General features: G+C 42.1%; 1 protein-coding gene across 1 annotated transcript; it reads right to left on the bottom strand.

Moving 5' to 3' along the window:
• Nucleotides 1-10,942: 10,942 nt before the first annotated feature.
• mapk12b (mitogen-activated protein kinase 12b) lies at nucleotides 10,943-21,451 on the bottom strand. The gene is made up of 12 exons (XM_080757156.1): nucleotides 20,837-21,451; nucleotides 19,287-19,416; nucleotides 18,702-18,760; nucleotides 18,080-18,191; nucleotides 15,507-15,536; nucleotides 15,108-15,155; nucleotides 14,888-15,002; nucleotides 14,420-14,491; nucleotides 13,951-14,030; nucleotides 13,568-13,646; nucleotides 13,044-13,217; nucleotides 10,943-12,111 (listed from the first exon to the last, which is right to left on the bottom strand). Exons 1-12 carry the CDS (start codon nucleotides 20,974-20,976, stop codon nucleotides 12,047-12,049), a joined length of 1,104 nt encoding a protein of 367 aa, XP_080613282.1. The 5' UTR covers nucleotides 20,977-21,451; the 3' UTR covers nucleotides 10,943-12,046.
• Between the last annotated feature and the right edge of the window lie 968 nt (nucleotides 21,452-22,419).

Genomic DNA, 22,419 nt, shown 5'->3' with positions numbered 1-22,419 from the left:
ATTAACATTGGTTTTACAATATAAATTGAGGGTCCCAGAGATAGAAATGCCATTATATTTGGGGTCGGTCTGTAGACTAACATGCATGTCAAACTGGGGGTCCTTTGACTAAGAAAGGATAGAGGCCGCACAGCTCGTATAGTCACGATGCTAGAAACCTTATTAAACCAGCGTTTCGGCAAGCCGGTGTTGCCTTCTTCAGGGTATGAACTGGGGGTCCTTGGGTTGAGAATCAGTGCTATAGACACGTAAGAAATCTTCTGTTATGGGGGTCCCTGGAATATCTTTTAAAAATGGGGTCCTGTGGGGCTAATTAGTGTTAATTTGGGGGTCCTTGACATGCACTTTACAGAACAGTGTTGATTTCGTCGCACTAAAACCATGACGACCATGACGGAAACTAAATATAAACTAGATGCTATAGTGTTGACGACTAAAACTATAAGACTAAATGTATTGACAATTTCATCAACAAATAAAAGACTAGAACTAAGATGTCAGGGAGGGACTAGTGGACAAGAGATCTAAAAGACCAGTCCTTTTACACGCGACACGTTGTGAGCTTGTAGATCGGCTGTTTTCAGCAGTGTTAACCCATTCTGACCGGGAACCCATTTTGGTGTTAGCATCATGTTATGCTTTAGCTATTGAAAAATAGCAGATCTACAAGCTCATAGCGCGCCACCGAGTGGCGCGCTACGAGCTTGTAGGTCTGCTATTTTTGAAAAATCGAAGAACGACTGACATTTTTAGAATCTGATCTCAGGTCAGAATGGGTTAATCAGACCAGTGTGTGTCCAGTGGAAACCTCGTATGAATCTGATCTCAGGTCAGAATGTGTTAAACCAGTCATTACGACGCCATCAAGGCACGTACAGCCAAAATACATTTTTGTCGACAAAATCAACGGTAGAATTAGTCGACTAAACTCTTAGGATATTAATAGTCAACTAAAACCAGACCAACATGAAAACATTTCAGATGACTAAAAGATGCCTAAAAGTAACTAAATGGAAATGTATTCCAAAGCTTATGACTAAAACGAATACATTATTATTATGTTGTTTCAATGACTTGTCTTGTCTTACAGACTAAAGCACCATTGCTTTGGAAAGAAATGCACGCTACTGTTATCGCAGGAAAGACCAGGAATCCATCAAGCAAGTCGTGAAACATCCGGTTATGTTGCACATCTGGGGTGGGGAGCCAGTAGACATCGTTGTATTTAATGGTATGTAATTTGAATTATTAATATTATTATTATTACCATTATTATTACATTTATTATTATTATTATTATTATATAAGGAGAAGGATTCTTTTCAAAAAAGTGTTTGTTAAAATGTTGTTTTTATGTGAACATGCCCACCAGTTCATTAAGTATGCCTGGTTCGCCTGGTGGGTGGGCACGGTTTATATTGTGTTTATAGGATCCAAGATGGCCGTAGCACCAGGGTGGGGTGGGGTGGAGGTGAGCGGGCGGGCGAGGTCGACATACTGTATGCCCTACACCTGACTTGTGTCTGAACACAGCTTTGATGGATGTATTCTGCCCCCCTCCCCCCATCAAACAAAATGTTTGGTCAAACCATATGGGCTTCCATTGGAAATGCATTGGAGCGGCCATTATACACAGACACAAGACAGACACAACACAGGTGTCTTGAATGTGTGAACGCAGCCCAGTAAGACCGGGCATTTGTCGACCCCGCCCACTCACCTCCGCCCCACCCCCTCCTGGTGCTGCGGCCATCTTGGATCCTAAACACAAACAATTGGAGAGGGGTGGGGCCGAGTGGTACTTCTATGACAACGGCGGGCTCAGGTTCATTGGTGACCAGGAGAGATTCTGTTTGAGTCAACTGTGTCTTCTGTTGTTCTGGTCTGCAGTTTCAAATTCCACTCTTGTGCTTTACCTGAAAGAGTAAAACAAGACAGACAGATAGTTAAGGGGTTAAGGGTATGTCCTTGCAAATAAAAGGTTTGAGAACCACTAGTACTAGTTGGGCTCCTACAGTGTCATAGTAGTGTCACACATTATTGTGAACAAAACCTGGAGACTTGGCATTCAGTAATTGGGTCTTATATGACCAAATAAGAACAGCTGAGGCCAAGTCTTTGTGCGGACATACTAATGTTCGACCCCTGATTATATCATAGAATCGACGACATAATCCATTCATGGGCCATTTATAAAGATGAATAACAAATGAATGTGTATGTGTGTGTGTAAGTTACAATATAGAGGGGGCAGAAATCGAATGCTCGAGCGCTGTTCATGCAGCCTGAACTGAGACAAGCTGGATTCGGAAATTCAATGTTTTCGACCAAGGCGGCGCAAATAAGAGCTATTTTAAGCATGTGTGCAACATGACAACTGTTTTAAAGTATTGCACAGTAACAACTAAAGTCTCTTTAATGTTTATGTTGTACCATTACTACAAAACAATTTAAAATAAAGGGAGTTAAGATCATTAAAGCTGGGCTGTTGCCGCCTGAGTCCAATGTATTTCTGCCTACTTACGGTCCAGGGCTTGTCCCAGTTAAGTGAACGCAGTTTGCGTAACTCTGTCTATCTCTAAGGCTCTGGTTGCGACCGCATGCCCTTTGCTGGCGTCGACCCCAGGCAGGGTTCGAACCCACAACCTTCCGCATGAAAGGCATAAAAGAATTCTCTAACCACTACACTAGGGTGGCCCTTCTAATATTTATGTAGCCTTAATATCATGAAAAATCATCTTCTCTGTGCATTATAACAACAATAGCTCACCTCAGGCTCACTGTCCACTCACGCCTCCTTGTGGATTAAGGGGCGATCGCGGCGTGGATGATGAGGGCGCACAGGGGTAGCACAAAAACCACTGTGGGTTGTTGAGCACGGACGGCCGCGCCTTTATCTGAAACAGTCAGAAACATCACCATTACACCTTTATCTGAATCAATCAGAAACATCACCATTACAATTTACAATTTACAATTTAGGCATTTAGCAGACGCTCTTAATCCAGAGCGACTTACATTAAGCAAGAACAAAATTACATTACACCTTTATCTGAATCAATCAGAAACATCACCATTACACCTTTATCTGAATCAATCAGAAACATCACCATTACACCTTTATCTGAATCAATCAGAAACATCACCATTACACCTTTATCTGAAACAGTCAGAAACATCACCATTACACCTTTATCTGAATCAATCAGAAACATCACCATTACACCTTTATCTGAATCAATCAGAAACATCACCATTACACCTTTATCTGAATCAATCAGAAACATCACCATTACACCTTTATCTGAAACAATCAGAAACATCACCATTACACCTTTATCTGAATCAATCAGAAACATCACCATTACACCTTTATCTGAATCAATCAGAAACATCACCATTACACCTTTATCTGAATCAATCAGAAACATCACCATTACACCTTTATCTGAATCAATCAGAAACATCACCATTACACCTTTATCTGAATCAATCAGAAACATCACCATTACACCTTTATCTGAAACAGTCAGAAACATCACCATTACACCTTTATCTGAATCAATCAGAAACATCACCATTACACCTTTATCTGAATCAATCAGAAACATCACCATTACACCTTTATCTGAAACAGTCAGAAACATCACCATTACACCTTTATCTGAATCAATCAGAAACATCACCATTACACATTTATCTGAATCAATCAGAAACATCACCATTACACCTTTATCTGAAACAGTCAGAAACATCACCATTACACCTTTATCTGAATCAATCAGAAACATCACCATTACACCTTTATCTGAAACAGTCAGAAACATCACCATTACACCTTTATCTGAATCAATCAGAAACATCACCATTACACCTTTATCTGAATCAATCAGAAACATCACCATTACACCTTTATCTGAATCAATCAGAAACATCACCATTACACCTTTATCTGAATCAATCAGAAACATCACCATTACACCTTTATCTGAATCAATCAGAAACATCACCATTACACATTTATCTGAATCAATCAGAAACATCACCATTACACCTTTATCTGAATCAATCAGAAACATCACCATTACACATTTATCTGAAACAGTCAGAAACATCACCATTACACCTTTATCTGAATCAATCAGAAACATCACCATTACACCTTTATCTGAAACAGTCAGAAACATCACCATTACACCTTTATCTGAATCAATCAGAAACATCACCATTACACATTTATCTGAAACAGTCAGAAACATCACCATTACACCTTTATCTGAATCAATCAGAAACATCACCATTACACCTTTATCTGAAACAGTCAGAAACATCACCATTACACCTTTATCTGAATCAATCAGAAACATCACCATTACACATTTATCTGAAACAGTCAGAAACATCACCATTACACCTTTATCTGAATCAATCAGAAACATCACCATTACACCTTTATCTGAATCAATCAGAAACATCACCATTACACCTTTATCTGAAACAGTCAGAAACATCACCATTACACCTTTATCTGAATCAATCAGAAACATCACCATTACACCTTTATCTGAATCAATCAGAAACATCACCATTACACCTTTATCTGAAACAGTCAGAAACATCACCATTACACCTTTATCTGAATCAATCAGAAACATCACCATTACACATTTATCTGAATCAATCAGAAACATCACCATTACACCTTTATCTGAAACAGTCAGAAACATCACCATTACACCTTTATCTGAATCAATCAGAAACATCACCATTACACCTTTATCTGAAACAGTCAGAAACATCACCATTACACCTTTATCTGAATCAATCAGAAACATCACCATTACACCTTTATCTGAATCAATCAGAAACATCACCATTACACCTTTATCTGAATCAATCAGAAACATCACCATTACACCTTTATCTGAATCAATCAGAAACATCACCATTACACCTTTATCTGAATCAATCAGAAACATCACCATTACACATTTATCTGAATCAATCAGAAACATCACCATTACACCTTTATCTGAATCAATCAGAAACATCACCATTACACATTTATCTGAAACAGTCAGAAACATCACCATTACACCTTTATCTGAATCAATCAGAAACATCACCATTACACCTTTATCTGAAACAGTCAGAAACATCACCATTACACCTTTATCTGAATCAATCAGAAACATCACCATTACACATTTATCTGAAACAGTCAGAAACATCACCATTACACCTTTATCTGAATCAATCAGAAACATCACCATTACACCTTTATCTGAAACAGTCAGAAACATCACCATTACACCTTTATCTGAATCAATCAGAAACATCACCATTACACATTTATCTGAAACAGTCAGAAACATCACCATTACACCTTTATCTGAATCAATCAGAAACATCACCATTACACCTTTATCTGAATCAATCAGAAACATCACCATTACACCTTTATCTGAATCAATCAGAAACATCACCATTACACATTTATCTGAATCAATCAGAAACATCACCATTACACCTTTATCTGAATCAATCAGAAACATCACCATTACACATTTATCTGAATCAATCAGAAACATCACCATTACACCTTTATCTGAATCAATCAGAAACATCACCATTACACCTTTATCTGAATCAATCAGAAACATCACCATTACACATTTATCTGAATCAATCAGAAACATCACCATTACACCTTTATCTGAATCAATCAGAAACATCACCATTACACATTTATCTGAATCAATCAGAAACATCACCATTACACCTTTATCTGAATCAATCAGAAACATCACCATTACACCTTTATCTGAATCAATCAGAAACATCACCATTACACCTTTATCTGAAACAGTCAGAAACATCACCATTACACCTTTATCTGAATCAATCAGAAACATCACCATTACACCTTTATCTGAATCAATCAGAAACATCACCATTACACATTTATCTGAATCAATCAGAAACATCACCATTACACCTTTATCTGAATCAATCAGAAACATCACCATTACACCTTTATCTGAATCAATCAGAAACATCACCATTACACCTTTATCTGAAACAGTCAGAAACATCACCATTACACCTTTATCTGAAACAGTCAGAAACATCACCATTACACCTTTATCTGAATCAATCAGAAACATCACCATTACACCTTTATCTGAATCAATCAGAAACATCACCATTACACCTTTATCTGAAACAGTCAGAAACATCACCATTACACCTTTATCTGAAACAGTCAGAAACATCACCATTACACCTTTATCTGAAACAGTCAGAAACATCACCATTACACCTTTATCTGAACGTGTCTGAGCAAATGGACATGTCATGTCATGGTGATGTACGCTGATAAGAGCGCCCCTTACTTCACACGGTTGTGATTTTCTTTTTAACCCTTTCTGGACGGGAACCCGTGTTGGTGTTTTAAGCATTATGTTATGCTTTAGCTATTGGAAAATAGCAGATCTAGAAGCTAGAGCCTGCATGTAGATCTGCTATTTTTTTGATAAATCTTGAAAATGTGTAAGTGAGACTGTTCCATACACACCTCCCACCACCACATGTTTTGTGATCTCCGTAGCCTTCTTGGAGACCGTGTTCTGGGCGTGGCAGCTGAGGGCGAACGAGGCCACGTGGTGATGCTCCACCAGGACGTCTATGCGGCTGCCCTTCATCGTGTGTCCGTCCATCGTCCAGGAGTAGCGGCAGGACGGTCGGCACTCGGCCGCGCACGTGAACGTACTCTTCCTCGCCACGCTCATGGAGTCTGGTCCGTCGATGTGGACGCTGGATGGACCGGCTGGAAAAATAAACACCGTACGGAAGGTAACAACATGCATGAGTCTTAACCGGCCACGCATGTGTCTTAATACTTTATTCTGCAGAAAGAGAAATGCCAGAGAATGGAATGCCAAGCTGATATATATATATAATAACTCAAGTCATTTCTTACACGTCACGTCCACATTTCTGAGCGAGGTGACAAACAGTCCGGACACGCTGTTGGTGGCCTTGCAGATGATGGTCTTGGAGGAGGCCTCCTCCTCCTCTAGCGCCCCCTGGTGGGGAACAACGGCGATGACGTTCCCCTGGCCCCCCAGCCACGGGCCCTTGCGGTCCAGCAGCCAGGAGTAGGTGCAGCCGGGTCGGCAGTGACCACTGCAGCTGTAGCTGTGGCTGACCCCGGGGTTCATGACCTCTGGACCCGAGATGGTCACGTTGACCGGGCCGGCTGAGAGGGAGAGAGAGAGAGAGAGAGGGAGGGAGGGGGAGGGGGAGGGGGAGGGGGAGAAAGAGGGAGAGAGACATGGAAACGACATGGTTGTGTTCCTATTCAATCAACACACACAGTCACACACACACCTCACCAGTGTTGTTTTTGACAGCAAATTTATATTTTAGTTTAGTCATAGGGCCGTTTGCACGAAGAAGGATTAAAGGACAACTTTAGTTTTTTTCAACCAAGGTTCATGTTTTAGTTTGTTATTAGATAAAGTAAAAGGTGAGTGTTAATCTTTTTTCATTTGCTGCTTTCTTTCGTTTTAGGGAATTTAGCTGTTTTTGACAAGGGGGCGGGGGCATTCAAGCATGGGGCTAAATATGTATTTTTTAACACAATTTTATGGTGATTTATTTTTTTATGGTTTACTATAGTCCTAATAAACGTCAGGAAATTACATCTGGCCACAGAAGATCACAGGATCTACTGAATGTGAAGGTAGCCTACTGGGGGAAGGCTTATACTGTGTGTATAGGCTCAATATGTAAGTTTGTCACATTTAATAGATCCTGTGATCTTTTGTGGCCAGATGTAATTTCCTGGTGTTTATTAGGACTATAGTAAACCATAAAAAAATAAATCACCATAAAATTGTATTAAAAAATACATATTTAGCCCCATGCTCGAATGCCCCCGCCCCCCTGTCAAAAACTGCTAAAATCCCTAAAACGAAAGAAAGCAGCAAATGAAAGAAAATTAACACTCACCTTTTAGTTTCTCTAATAACAACCTAAAACATGAACCTTGGTTGAAAAAAACTAAAGTTGTCCTTTAAGCCTTAATCTGGTTTAAATCAAGGTTTCTTGGTGCAAACGGCCCTAGTCTTTGGACTGAAACTTAATTTAGTTTTAGACATATTTTCTCGAGGGGGCGGGACTGCGACGCTCTATAGGCGTGGTAGCACCACCCTATGGTTGCTCCACTCAAAAGAATACATGCGAGTGCCTTTTTCTTCCACCACTATATAATCTCAATCAGCCACAACCTTACCCAGCACCTGCAGCGTCTTTGTGGCCGTGCCCGTCGCCCCTGTGTGGGCGTCCTGGGCGGTGCACGTCAGGGCCAGGGTTTCCGCCCACTGGAGCAGCGTGAAGGCCAAGACGTTGCCTTGACCCCCTGACCCCTGGCTGTGACCCCGTGACCCCTGGCCGTCCACGGCCATAGAATACGTGCAGGATCGGGACGGACAGTCGGCGACGCACTGGAAGCTGCAGGGAACGCCCACGGTCACGTAGTCGGGACCCGCTATGTGGATCTCTGTTCCGCCTAGGCCTGACGGCGACATTTAAAAGAGAAATGTCTTTTAAATCATGACGGTTTTCTGAAATACCTCATGTTTCTATATCTGTGGTGCTCAACATTTCATGTCAAGGACCCCCAGAAATTATCTGTAATTGGCCGCCGACCCCCATTTGAAAATATGTTCAAATGGGGGTCCTTGACATGACATATTAAATAGAAAGTACAGTACAGCTTCCCCCCGGAAGCAAAGATTTGAGTTAAAAACGTTTCGCTCTGAAAGAATATATATATATTCAAAGATCTTCACCACATTTTCACAATATAAAAAAAATAGCAGATCTACAAGCTCATAACGTGCCACCAAGTGGCACGACTCCGAGCCCAATGTCTGTTGGGCTTGTAGATCTGTTGGGCTTGTAGATCTGCTATTTTTCAATAGCTAAAGTATAACAAAGCTTAAAACACCAAAAGGGTTACCTTTATTTTGAAACGTCCTGTATTTTTGTGTGCTTTTACTTTGAAACTTCCTGTCACCGCACCAACAGTACTTAGCTAGTCAAATCATCTAAGCATATATAGCTTGCTGCTTAGCAGAAAATTAAAAATAAAATGACTTACTGTTCAAATCACCGTCATCATCTCTTTGATCTTCATCGTGGTCGTTGGGCTCTTCCTCCGAGGCGAGAGCCGTTCCCTGCAGTCCTACAGGGTCGGATAAAAATCACACCTGTGTGAAGTGAGCGCTGCAGTCTGGCTGCAGTCATATTTACAGTGCTCGGTGTGAATTTAGGTCACCCAGCGGTATTGCAGCTTGTTCATACGGCAGTCAGGCACAAATGAGCGCACACACAATATCATTTTTGGGCGTCCTTGACATTGAAATAGTTTGAGAACCACTGATATAAGAAACATGTTTAAGAAGACGTGATTTTTGTAGAATCTGCTCTCCTGGTACAGATCAGTCCTAAATGGGTTAAATAAACACTTGTTTTTACCTGTCGTCAGGAACACTATAGAAGCAACAGAATCCACCTGAATATGGGTTTGTATTCACCTGCCGTCAGGAACACTAGAAGCAACAGAATCCACCTGAGGCGTGAATATGGTCCTCCGTTGTGGTCTGAGCTACAGGTGCGCTCCATTGTTGTAGCGATACATACTGTACATACAGCGATGGATGGGCACCAGGAAATGGAGAGCAGCGTAGAGCGTACAGTATACGTGCATGACTGTTCAGTCAACATAACAGGCAGCTCTTATCAAAGGGAACAGGACTAATGCATATATATACACAGTGGTAGAAGTTTCGTACCATTTTGAACTGATGTCGATTTAAAAAAAGGCTTCTAAACAGTTTTCTGAAAAACCTATGTTTCTATGTCAGTGGTTCTCAACTTTGTTCATTGTTCAAAAATCTTAACATTTTGTTAAAAAAAAGAAAAAGATCTTGTTTAAAAAAACAATGATGTCACTGGTGGACGGGTTTCTGAACTGCCCATTTTATCATGATTATTAGTGAAGACCTATAATAGGTAGAAAAGTGGTGAAGTGGTCCTTTAATTGCATGATCCATATCTGCTTCTATGGAGGGTATGCGCATTCATAGAGTGAATGGCAGATCGAATGGCAAAGTGAATTTAATGTTGTTTAAATCAGGCAATCAGGCTGCAGGACATTTGGATGTATGGGCAAATCATGACAACAAACAATATTTTGGACCAAACAAATATTTACAAAGAAGAAAAACAACAACAAAAAAGTGTTGTAACCTGCCGTTTTCTTCTTCTTTCTAATTATTTGTTCGTCCCGAAAAATGTGTGTTTGTTTGTCATGATTTCTCACAACTCCAGTTGGCTTTGTACGAGGCTTAAAAGGTCTTTAATTAAATACTTTTTTGTCCATGAGGAAAATGAATGGGGAATCATCCCTGGGCCTTGGTGGTAGGGGGGCGGGACTGCGACGCTCTATTCACCTCTACGGGTTACCTAACCACACCCAGTTGGTGAATTATAGAACCCTTATCAGAATTAACCCATTCTGAACGGGAACCCATTTTCGTGTTAGCATCATGTTATGCTTTAGCTATTGAAAAACAGCAGATCTACAAGCTCATAGCGCGCCACCGAGTGGCGCGCTATAAGCTTCTAGGTCTGCTATTTTTGAAAAAACGAAGAGCGACTGACATTTTTTAGAATCTGATCTCAGGTCAGAATGGGTTCATCAGACCAGTGTGTGTGTCCGGTGGAAACCTCATATGAATCTGATCTCAGGTCAGAATGGGTTAATGACTGAAAGTCAAACACAAGTGGAATACTAGAATGCTGCTCCCACGCCACCAGAGCATTCATTTCACCTTGAATAGTTTGTGTGCATTATTATTTTTTCCAACAATGTATTTATTTTCCTTTTTTACACACAAAAATATACAATACAAATATACAAAAAAAAGAACAATGAACATTAAAACAACATGAAGACAATTACTGATATAAAGAAAGAAAAAGAACAATAACCAAAAAACTAAAAAAAAAAAAAAAAACAACAACAGCACTACTCCTCTTCAGCTCCATCCATTAAATGTGACAAATTATTGTTCTTTATGTAACTTATAAAACGACCCCACACCTGAAACATTTCTTGTTTGTCCTTAAGAAGAATGTATGCAACCTTTTCCAAAGGTAAACATGAAGACAATTCCCTGAACCACTGTGTAATACTTGGTTTGTCTGGCCTCTTCCAGGTCAATGCCTGTGTGCATTATTTTAACCCATTAAGGCCTGACGTCGAAATTTAAAAAAATACTTCTAAATCCTGACAGTTTTCTGAAATACCTCATGTTTCTGTATCGGTGGTGCTCAATATTTCATGTCAAGGACCCCAAAGAGTATATGTAATTGGCCACCCACCCCTCTTCTGAAAATATGTTGTTCCAGGAACCACTTAGAAGCAAAGATTTGAGTTAAAAACGTTCTAGAATATATATTCAAAGATTTGAGCCACATTTTATGCAATTAAATAAAAATAGCAGACTTACAAGCTCTTAGGCACCGAGTGCCGCGCTATGAGCTTGTAGATCTTCTATTTTCAATAGCCAAAGTATAACGTAATGCTTAAAACGCCAAAAGTTTACACTTACAAAAAATCTGGACAGTTCTCACTATGTAACCACTTAAATCTACCTATACTGCACACAGACGCAGAGATACAACATATATATATACAATATGCAATGAAAAATAATAAGCGAGCCTCATGACAATTATTGTACAATTACTTCACATTTATTATTATTCATTGAGCAGGAAATTATGTAACAAACTAAGGGAAAAAGGTGGGGGATATCAGCATTTTGGTAAGAGGCAATGGGCATGTGCAGACGTATCCAGTGTGCGTGCGTGGGTGCCTGCGTCCGTCCGCGCGTGCGTGTGTGTCCGTGTGTGTGCGTGCGCGCGCGTGTGCGTGCGCGCGCGTGTGTGTGTGTGTGTGTGCGCGTCGTTAAAGCGGTGTCTCCTTGGAGTCCCTGGCCGGCCTGAAGGTCAGAATCTCGGTGAACGTGTGACCTGTCGGGGAAACACAAGCACGTCGTCGTTAAGCCAGAGGGGTGCTTGGGAAACGTAGTCACTTTAACCCATGATTGGGACCTGATCGAGGGACCAGATTCTACAAAACAGTAGTCTAAAATCATGACGTTTTTTCTGAAAAACCTCATGTTTCTATGTCAGTTGTTCTCGAACTATTTCATGTCAAGGACCCCAAATATGATATGTAATTGGCCGAAAATATGTTGTTCCAGTGACCCCCCCCCCCCCCCCCCCCAGAATCAAAGATATATGAGTTAACAATGTTTGCCGTAAAATAATATAGGCCTATATTCAAAGATTTGCGCCACGTTTTCAATTTTTTTTCAAATAGCCAAAGTGTAAAATAAGACACCTTCTTATTGGAAAGTCTGGTGATCCGAGGTTAGGTTAGTTGCGTCTTCTCTCGAATCTAGGCCGGGGGATGCGTTCTAGTGGCGAGCACGCACGCACGTGCACCGCTCCGTACCTGCGGGTGTGCACGTCACAATTTGTTTTGGTGTAACTGCATTCTACGAGCATGACACCACTGGTTTGCACTGGTCCCAGTGTCTATTTTAGTTTTAGTCGTAGTCTCTTGAATAGTTTCCGTTTTGTTTTAGTCACATTTTAGTCACCTGGAATTTTTTTGTATCATACGTTTTTAGTCGACTAAATCTACAGTTGATTTAGTCGAACAAAATGTATTTTGGCGGGCCTCTTGGTTTTAGTCGACGAAATCAACTGGCTGAGTGGTCAGTAACTCAGTGTACTTACATTTCCACTGGTCCAGGACCAGGTGAAGGAGTCAGTAACTCAGTATACTTACGTTTCCACTGGTCCAGGACCAGGTGAAGGAGTCAGTAACTCAAGTGTACTTACGTTTCCACTGGTCCAGGACCAGGTGAAGGAGTCAGTAACTCAAGTATACTTACGTTTCCACTGGTCCAGGACCAGGTCAGTGTTGTCCATGGAGTGGTCGTACGGCTGGGCGTCGGTCTCCTCCTCCGGCTCTCTGAACTCGCTGAAGAAGGCCATGGTCAGAGCGTCGGCCGCACTGACCCTCTGCTCTGGGTCCAGGAGCAGCATGTGCTCCAGGACACTGACCGCTGTGGGGGGAGGGAGGGGGAGGGCAGAAAGACACGCATTCAGCAAAAACAACATTGGTCTAACGGAGAGGTTTTATCAACTTTCAACTGTTTTCATGGGCAACTTTGACGATGGAGAGGGTCACTATATTATCCCATTTTGACCTGAGATCAGATTCTAAAAATGTCTTCTACATCCTGACAGTTTTCTGAAAAAGCTATGTTTCTATGTCAGTGGTTCTTCGATTTTTCAAAAATAGCAGACCTACAAGCTTGTAGATCAAGATTAAGTGAAGGTGGGGGCCTCATGTGGCCCCCGGGCCGCCAGCTGCCCATGTATGGTCTATAATATGATCTGCATCTCAGCGTACCGTTGGAGCTGGCTTCGGTGAAAATGGTGTGAAGGTCCTTTTTTGGCACTTTGGGTAGACTTCTGATGTAGATTTTGGCCTGTTTGGAAACAAGACGTTAGACTTCTGATGTAGTGTTTGGCCTGTTTGGAAACAAGACGTTAGACTTCTGATGTAGAGTTTGGCCTGTTTGGAAACAAGACGTTAGACTTCTGATGTAGAGTTTGGCCTGTTTGGAAACAAGACGTTAGACTTCTGATGTAGAGTTTGGCCTGTTTGGAAACAAGACGTTAGACTTCTGATGTAGAGGTTGGCCTTGCAGTAACTGACAGATATAGACACAGATCACATAGATGCAGTAACTGACAGATATAGACACAGATCACATAGATGCAGTAACTCACGTCTTGGCTGTGTAGCTTCAGGATAAAGTCTGCTCCCGGCGTTCCAGTGATCTTCATGATCTCTTTCAGTTGATCTAGATCTGGGAATCGTCTGGGGGTCAAGGGTCAAACTCGGTTCTACTGTATCGATGGCGACCTATAGCTTTTCCTCCCCGCGGTGGGAGGGGCTGGAAGGAGCGCCGTGGCTTGCGATTGCGAGGTTTTTTTTGCACATTTTTTTGCACATTCTTTGCACATTTTTTGCACATTTTAGTCAACTGGAATGATTTAGTGTTAGCCTAGTTTTAGTCGACTAAATCAAGTGTAGATTTAGTCGACCAAAATGTATTTTGGCGGGCCTTGATGCCGTCGTAATGGCTGATTTTTACACTTGCTGAAAATATGGATACAATAATAAATGCTTAGTTTACAGCGCTATAATTATGGTTTTCAGGCCAATTAAGTGGAAAGAAATGTTTGAAAAGGATACGATCGTTTCCTTTGAACAGCGGCTTTCCCAGCAGCATTTCGGCCATGATACATCCCACCGACCAGATATCCACTGCAAAACACACATTATATATAGTTAATATACATCCCACCGACCAGATATCCACTGCAAAACACACATTATATATAGTTAATATACATCCCACTGACCAGATATCCACATTATATACATAGTTAATATTGATGACATTTAGCCTCTCGGACCCAAAACCAAAGAATATTTTGTTATAGTTGGATAAGATTTTGTCCAACAATTCCATACACAACACAGAACAGTAACATGTAGCATGTCACTGGCATTCACTCGCTGCCACCTTGTGGACACGAGGAGAACTGCGGCTGGCTCACTGACCTGTCTGTGTGTCATATAGGCTAACTGTCTGTGTCCTGTACCTGTCTGTGTGTCCTGTACCTGTCTGTGTGTCCTATACCTGTCTGCGTGTCCTACCTGTCTGCGTGTAGTGCATCCAGTTCAGTATGACCTCCGGTGCTCGGTACCAGCGCGTCACAACGTAGCCGGTCATCTCTGCGTCCGTCTGCCGCGCCAGGCCGAAGTCCAGGATCTGAAAACAACACGCAGACAGGTGGTTAGTTATCGAGGTGTGTCTCTGACCAATCACAGCACACTGACCAGTCAGTGTGTGACCAATCACAGCACGGGGGGTTACCTTCAGCTCACAGTCTGGGTTCACGGCCAAATTTCCAGGTTTGAGATCCTGTTAGGAAGTAGAAGAGAGATAGTTGTATGAAGAAAATAACAGATCATTAACCACATGTGTGTACCCTATCAAATAGAAAATAGCTAACATTGTGGCGTGTTGTTGTGAGCTTGTAGATTGGCTATTTTCTGAGAGTCTTTGTGAAGATCATAGGAGGACTTTAGAGTCCTTTTGCTTTGCTTTGAGGAAGGCATGTTCATGTGCGCGCACGCACGCACTCACACACTAAATGAAGTAGTTTCTGTGGGTGTGTGGGAGACGGGATGAATGGGAGTGGGCGTGAAAAAAGAGCAACGCACCCAACCCCCCGATTCTCACAGTGTCTAGAAGGTCACAGAGGTCACTCACCCTGTGGATGATCCCAGCAGAATGGATGTACTGAAAGAGAGGAGAGGGAGGGGAGGGGGGGTGAGAGGCAGGGATGGTTAGAGACTTGAAACCAAACTTAATGAAAAGGGAGGCTGGCAGAACATTCACTAAAACACCCTGGACAACGCTCCACACGTCCCAGACTCTTCTCCCTTCTCTAAAACACCCTGGACAACGGTCCACACGTCCCAGACTCTTCTCCCTTCTCTAAAACACCCTGGACAACGTTCCACACGTCCCAGACTCTTCTCCCTTCTCTAAAACACCCTGGACAACGCTCCACACATCCCAGACTCTTCTCCCTTCTCTAAAACACCCTGGACAACGCTCCACACGTCCCAGACTCTTCTCCCTTCTCTAAAACACCCTGGACGCTCCACACGTCTCTCTCTCTCACTCTTGTGTGCACAGTAAGTAAGTAAGTAAGCGTGCGCACTGTTCTTTTGGGCATGTGGACTAGAGGCACAGCGCAGACAGCAGCACAAAATTCACCCGACCTCCGTTTACAAGTTTATCGACATGAAGAAAGTTCCAACTCCCTCCAGCGGGGACGCTGCGTCGTTGAAAACGAGCGCTTCCAAACTCTGACACTGAAGAATCACCTGCATGCAATGTGTTGACACAGGAAGTAGCTCATAACAACATGTCTACGGTGGATTTGCAGAGAGAAAGAGGATAATTAAAGCCTTCCGTACAGCTGCAATGTTTGGTGAGTTTAACATAATTTAATAGGATCAGAATAGGACTGTTCTGTTTGGTATGTATGGGATTATTTGCCACTCAGGCGTTCCTGCCTGAGACCTGCTGGTGTAGAGTGGCCTACTGTGTGTAGAGCCATCTGTTGACTGGTTTGGTTGTCATTTACTCTGATCTTTTTTCTTGTAAGGGTTCATTTGGTTCTAAATGTTAGCTGGAGCACTCGATCGTCCACACAGGTGATTTGCATGTGCATACAGGTGACAGTTAATTGGCCACTCGGTCGTCTTACATTGTTAGGCAAGAAGCAACAATGACCTCCACCTATACTTCCATTACAATGACCTCCACCTATACTTACATTACAAAGGAGTGTCAGTGACTACTATAGTCTGCTGGAGGGGGTACTATTGTGCTATGGAGATATTTGAGAGGGGGCACTATACTACTTAGCCGCAATTTGCAACACTAGATTTCTTTTTATAATGGGTTGAATCTAGAGTTGCAATGCCATCCAATGTTGTTGTATAGTGCAAGCTTGAATTATCCTCTTTCAATCTGCATGGATTGAAATGGGCTGAAAAACACTGCTTGGCCTAAATTCAGCCATAGCCACTTGCCCAACTGTGCTGACCTCATCACATTTGTGCTGACGGCTATGGCCTTTTTGTGTTTTTTTGTGCTAAACTAAGGCTTGGAATGGATTCAGAATGATGACAACCCCCTAGTTTGACATGTCACATGCTACTTAAAAGCATAATGAAATTTGGAAAATGTGGAAATGTTGTCTAATGGTGTGGTATACAAAAATACCTCTCATTCTGTGGACCTTAATGACCAAATGAATAGAAAAAACACAAATTAAAAAGTATGGCATGACATCACAGGTCCTCTCAGATGTTGGGTGACTGGCTCCCCCCCCCCCCCCCCCCCCCCGGGCTATTTTTTCTAAGTTTTGACATTCTCTGAAATTCTCTCTTCCTCACTTCCCATGCATGTCCCGCCTCCCGCACCGCGATTGGCTAGCTGCACGTTGCTGTATCTGGGTGAGAGAAATGCCTAAAGTATATGGGTCAGCAAAGGACAGACAGACAGACAGACAGACAGACATCTCATCTCAAGGTCTCTCTTCCACATAGAGAAACGTTGTGGAACACACCGTGCCTGTGATTGTGGTTCACTCCAAACATGGATAAAACGTGTGTGATAAGAGACGAGTGCTTCACAAACCCCTTTTAACTACAAGGCAAGCCCCTTTTTAGGGCTGAGACCGATTTAAAAAAATGTCCTAAAGGTTTTCTGGAGAAAAAAAACATTCTTTTTATGTCAGTGGTGCTCAACCTTTTTCATGTCAAGGACCCCCAGAATTATCTGTATTTGGCTGCGGACCTACATCTGAAAATATGTTGTTCCAAAACTTCCAGCTAGGAACCCCTCCCCCCCCCCCCCCCCCAGAAGCAAAGATTTGAGTCAAAAACGTTGGCTCTGAGAGATATATATTCAAAGATTTGGCTCACATTATCATGATTGTAGATCTGCTATTTTTCAATAGCTAAAGCATGACATAATCCTTAAAAGCCAAAAGGGGTTAACTGTGGTTTGAAGCCTAGTTTACTGAGCTTTCTGTAAAGGTTTTCATGTCTGGACTCGATTAACAGCAGGACCTTTTGGCTGTTCTTCATGCTTTGCTTTAATTTAACCGGCCACGTAAGTCCCCTAACCTCATATCAGTCTTAACCGGCCACGTAAGTCCCTTAACCTCATATCAGTCTTAACCGGCCACGTAAGTCCCTTAACCTCATATCAGTCTTAACCGGCCACGTAAGTCCCTTAACCTCATACATGTACATGTATACCTTGAGTCCTTTGAGCATCTGGTAGACCAGGAACTGCACGCGGTCCTCTGACAACCTCTCCATCTTCATCAGTTTGCCCAGGTCTGTCCCCATGTACGGCATGACCAGGTAGCTGCATGGGTAGAGAAACGTTTTGAATGATTTTAATGTTTATATTTTATATTTTAGCACTGAGCCCAGTGTCTCTGATGTTATGCGGACACTGGCCTCACTTCCTTCCTGGACTACAATTCCCACAATGCTTTGGTGCACTGCTCCTCCTTGTGGATAGAGGGAGGGGCTGTCTTACTGAGATAAACGTCATTAACATATGTTTTTGCAAAAAGGGGTGAAGTTTCCCTTTAAGTCTGAGAGTGTACAAATAGACCTTACGGGTCCATTTGGTTCCATGTCGTGATGTCGTTCGTACACTCTCAACAGACCTGCTGTGGTCATTAATTCATTCTCTTTATGTGTTTCTGGTCATTCTAATTTTGTATGTCGTGTCGTGTGGCAAAAAAATACATTTTGACAAAAATGTAACCCACAACAAAAACAACAACAACAACAACATCACGTGTGAGAGTCTCTGTATAATAATATATAATTCATTATGTACAGGGAACAAGACGGCAACACTTACAAGTTGTGAAATCGGTCCAGCGATATCTCTGAGGTGAACACGTCCAGTAGACCAATCACCTGGCCAACGGGAGAAACGGTACGGTCACATGATGAGACATGCATACAAACTCGTAACCCATTTTGACCTGAGATCAGATTCTAAAAATGTCGTCTACATCCTGACAGTTTTCTGAAAAAGCTATGTTTCTATGTCAGTCGTTCTTCTCACGATTTCAGCTCTCTCTAAGTCCGTTTGGCGAACAGTTTAAACTCACGTTTCCAGCTCTCTCTAAGCCCGTTTGGCGAACAGTTTAAACTCACGTTTTCAGCTCTCTCTAAGCCCGTTTGGCGAACAGTTTAAACTCACGTTTCCAGCTCTCTCTAAGCCCGTTTGGCGAACAGTTTAAACTCACGTTTTCAGCTCTCTCTAAGCCCGTTTGGCGAACAGTTTAAACTCACGTTTTCAGCTCTCTCTAAGCCCGTTTGGCGAACAGTTTAAACTCACGTTTTCAGCTCTCTCTAAGCCCGTTTGGCGAACAGTGAACAGTTTAAACTCATGTTTTCACCTATGTGTAAACCCGTTTGGCGAACAGTTTGAACTCACGTTTTCGTGCTTCATGTGTTTGAGCAGACGCAGCTCTCGGTAAGCCCGCTTGGCGAACAGTTTGGACTGGAACGGCCGGTGGAGTTTCTTGATGGCGACCTGAGTGCCCGTCCGCCGGTCCAACGCTGAACTGAAACCAGAGAGGATCGGTATGGAGATTCACTTTAATTGATTGATTCAATACTTTATTAACAGTTTATTAACAACAACAGCAAAGCACGGGAAAGTACAGTTTGTTCAACAAACCCTGTACGTGCGTGTAACTTTTAGTTACTTTGATGATTATTACAAAACATTTTGACTTTTGGTATATTTCAAGTACATTTTGATACCGACACCTTTGTACTTTTACTAGAGTACATTTAGAATTTAGAGAGTATTTCTACATTTCAGTATTGATACTTTCACACTTCAAGTAAACCATGTGAGGATCAAGTACTTTTACTCAGGCTCTTTACAGCAGTGGTTCCCAAACTTCTTCATGTCAAGGACCCCCGAATTGACACTCATTAGCCCCAAGGACCCCCGTTTAATGGCATTTCTATCTCTGGTACCCCCCAATTTATATTGTAAAAGCAATTATGTTAATTTAATTAACTCTGAGAGTGTACAAATGGGACCATTGGTTCCATTTGTACACTCTCAGAGTTACAGACTCATAAGGGTCCATTTGGTTCCTATAACTATCATTTAGCTGGGGACCCCCTGGAACTCCCTCAAGGACCCCACTTTGGGAACCACTGATTCAGACTGCTAGACAATGAATGAAGACCTCAGTGCAGGAGGGGGGGGAGTCTTTGTTTACACTTTTCTCTCTCTCTCTCTCTCTCTCTCTCCCTCTCTCCACACACAATAACATCACAAATCACAGCCAACTATTGTAGGTCTGAGAGAGAGAGAAAGAGATGTTTTGGAAACTATAGGACGTCTTAAAAAATTTTTCTGAGTGATGATATATTCTATTTTTCCCCCTGAACAAACAAACAAACAAATAAATAAAAAAAGAACACGTATATAAACACTATTTATATATGAAAACAAAACACCGCCGGGCAATTATCTGTCTTTTAGACGGGCTATAAACACAGAAACGGTCGTTTTATTGGATCTTAATTGTGGTTTTCGCTTATTTCTTTAGTGCAGTGGTCCTCAATGATCGAAAAGTTGGTAACCAAATGGACCCTTTATTAGATCTTTAACTCTCGAGAGCGTATAAAGAAACCAAATGTATCCGTTACACTCTCAAGACTTAAATTACTGTTAAACATCTGGATTTTACTTCATTTATAAAAAAGCGTTTTGCCTGTTATCTCTCCTAATGGTAGCCTACCAACATGGACAAAATCTTATCCTATAATCCAACGATAACAAACAAAACCTTTGGGTCTGAGAGGCTACGTGGCTTTAAAAAAAATCCCGAATGAATAACGGACCAATTGATATTATGAAAACGGGTTGGAAAACAACCCACTTTAATCCTACAATCAAAGAAAGCATTGTGTAGCCTCTATTTAAAGTTTTCCATGAACTCAGTGACTCAGTAAACTCACCACACCGTTCCGTACGCTCCGGTCCCGATCTGCCTCAAGTCCCGGTACCGGTCCGGGACCTCCCACACCGTCCGGTTCACCTCCTGCCGGTAGAAACCCGTCCGGGACTTTAAAGTGTTGTTATTGCTGCTGCTGGACATGACGATATCTGATCGATCAATGCTGCTGATCGACCGGATCGATGCTGGGCTGGAGGCTGGAAGTGGAGGGGGTTGCTCTTTCTTCTTTGAATTCACTCCTCTGAGGTCCAAAACTTTAACCAAATGGACCCATTAAAGCCTGCAGGGAACGGAGGCTATATTTACAACAGCGGTTCTTCCTCTGGTTCCCAATTCAACTCTTTTTTTATAGCCACAAAAAAGAGAGACATTTGGTGTGTTCTATTATTTCCGCATGAAGTTAAAATAGCAGATCAGATCTACAAGCTCGGGCAGTCCTGCAGTCACAACGCGTCGCTGTGTGTCCTCCAGTCGTGTGTGACGTGTGTGACGTGTGTGTGTGTGTGTGTGTGTGTGTGTGTGAGGGAGAGAAAGAGTTGATTAAAATGCTAAAATGCGCAGTGCGTCCTCTAGTGTGACTGTCCTGTCCGCTCGGATGGCACCCAGGAGAGATAAAAGCAGGAGGAGGCCACTTAATTCAGGACAGGACAGCCCATAATAATACATACATACATACCCCCCCCCCCCCCCCCCAAACCCCCCTCTGTGTGTCCCAAAAACAGCCTGCTCTACTGGGACCCTCCCGCAGGCTTGCGTGGGCATTGTTGATGGGCGTGTCCTCCTTTAGACGTCACCAGTGGTGGAAAAAATTGGGCAAATACTCCCAAAACCATTGATGATAACTCTTGTTCATTTTGTGCTCAAGTAGTAGAAACGCCCCCCCCCCATTAATTGCCAGATCTCCCGTACATTTTGGACTGACGTACAACAACAATCCCACTTTTTTTATTCCTGTGAATTTGATCTACTCTAAAACATATGATGTGCTATTATACAGGAATCCAGAAGATGGTGCTCTTGGAACTTTTTTAATTTGTTATTTTTATTCTACACGCTAGAATTTAGCGTATCTCTGTCTGTATATGTTAAATATATATATATATGATAAAGTAAATTGTCTATCATATTTCTTCTCAAAATAATGTAAGTAAGTAAATACAAAATATTAACATTTCTTACATAAGTAAAAGTATCAAGGCCTACTGCAACATAGAAATACTCTGTTACAAGGACCACTTCACCACTTTTGAACTTGTCTTCATATAATTGGTCCTCACTAATGTTCAAATACCATTAGATTTGTATTAGCCTATATCGTGAGAACGATGGCTTCCATTATCGCATTGCAACTTTTCACAAATACTACGCCTGCCGTTTATATTAGCTTGAATTCACCATCGATGATGTCACTGCATGGTGGACTGTTTCTGAACCGCCCACAGCCCTCCTATGAGACACAGACTGGTTTCTGAACTGCCCACAGCCCTCCTATGAGACACAGACTGGTTTCTGAACTGCCCACAGCCCTCCTATGAGACACAGACTGGTTTCTGAACTGCCCACAGCCCTCCTATGAGACACAGA

Source organism: Protomyctophum bolini (assembly GCF_963924005.1).
Source record: "Protomyctophum bolini genome assembly, chromosome: 23".
In the NCBI taxonomy this organism is placed as follows: Eukaryota; Metazoa; Chordata; class Actinopteri; order Myctophiformes; family Myctophidae; genus Protomyctophum; species Protomyctophum bolini.
Note: the sequence above shows the minus strand (reverse complement) of the source record. Positions and strands in the feature narration are given on the sequence as shown.

Bases quoted from the DNA above. Each gene is read 5' to 3' on its own strand.
- mapk12b (XM_080757156.1), bottom strand. From the start codon at position 20,976: ATGTCCAGCAGCAGCAATAACAACACTTTAAAGTCCCGGACGGGTTTC. The intron at 18,761-19,286 runs GTGAGTTCAAAC...CCCGTTGGCCAG, and splicing joins AACACATGAAGCACGAAAAC to GTGATTGGTCTACTGGACGT. The intron at 15,156-15,506 runs GTGAGTGACCTC...ACTTCCTAACAG, and splicing joins CTGCTGGGATCATCCACAGG to GATCTCAAACCTGGAAATTT.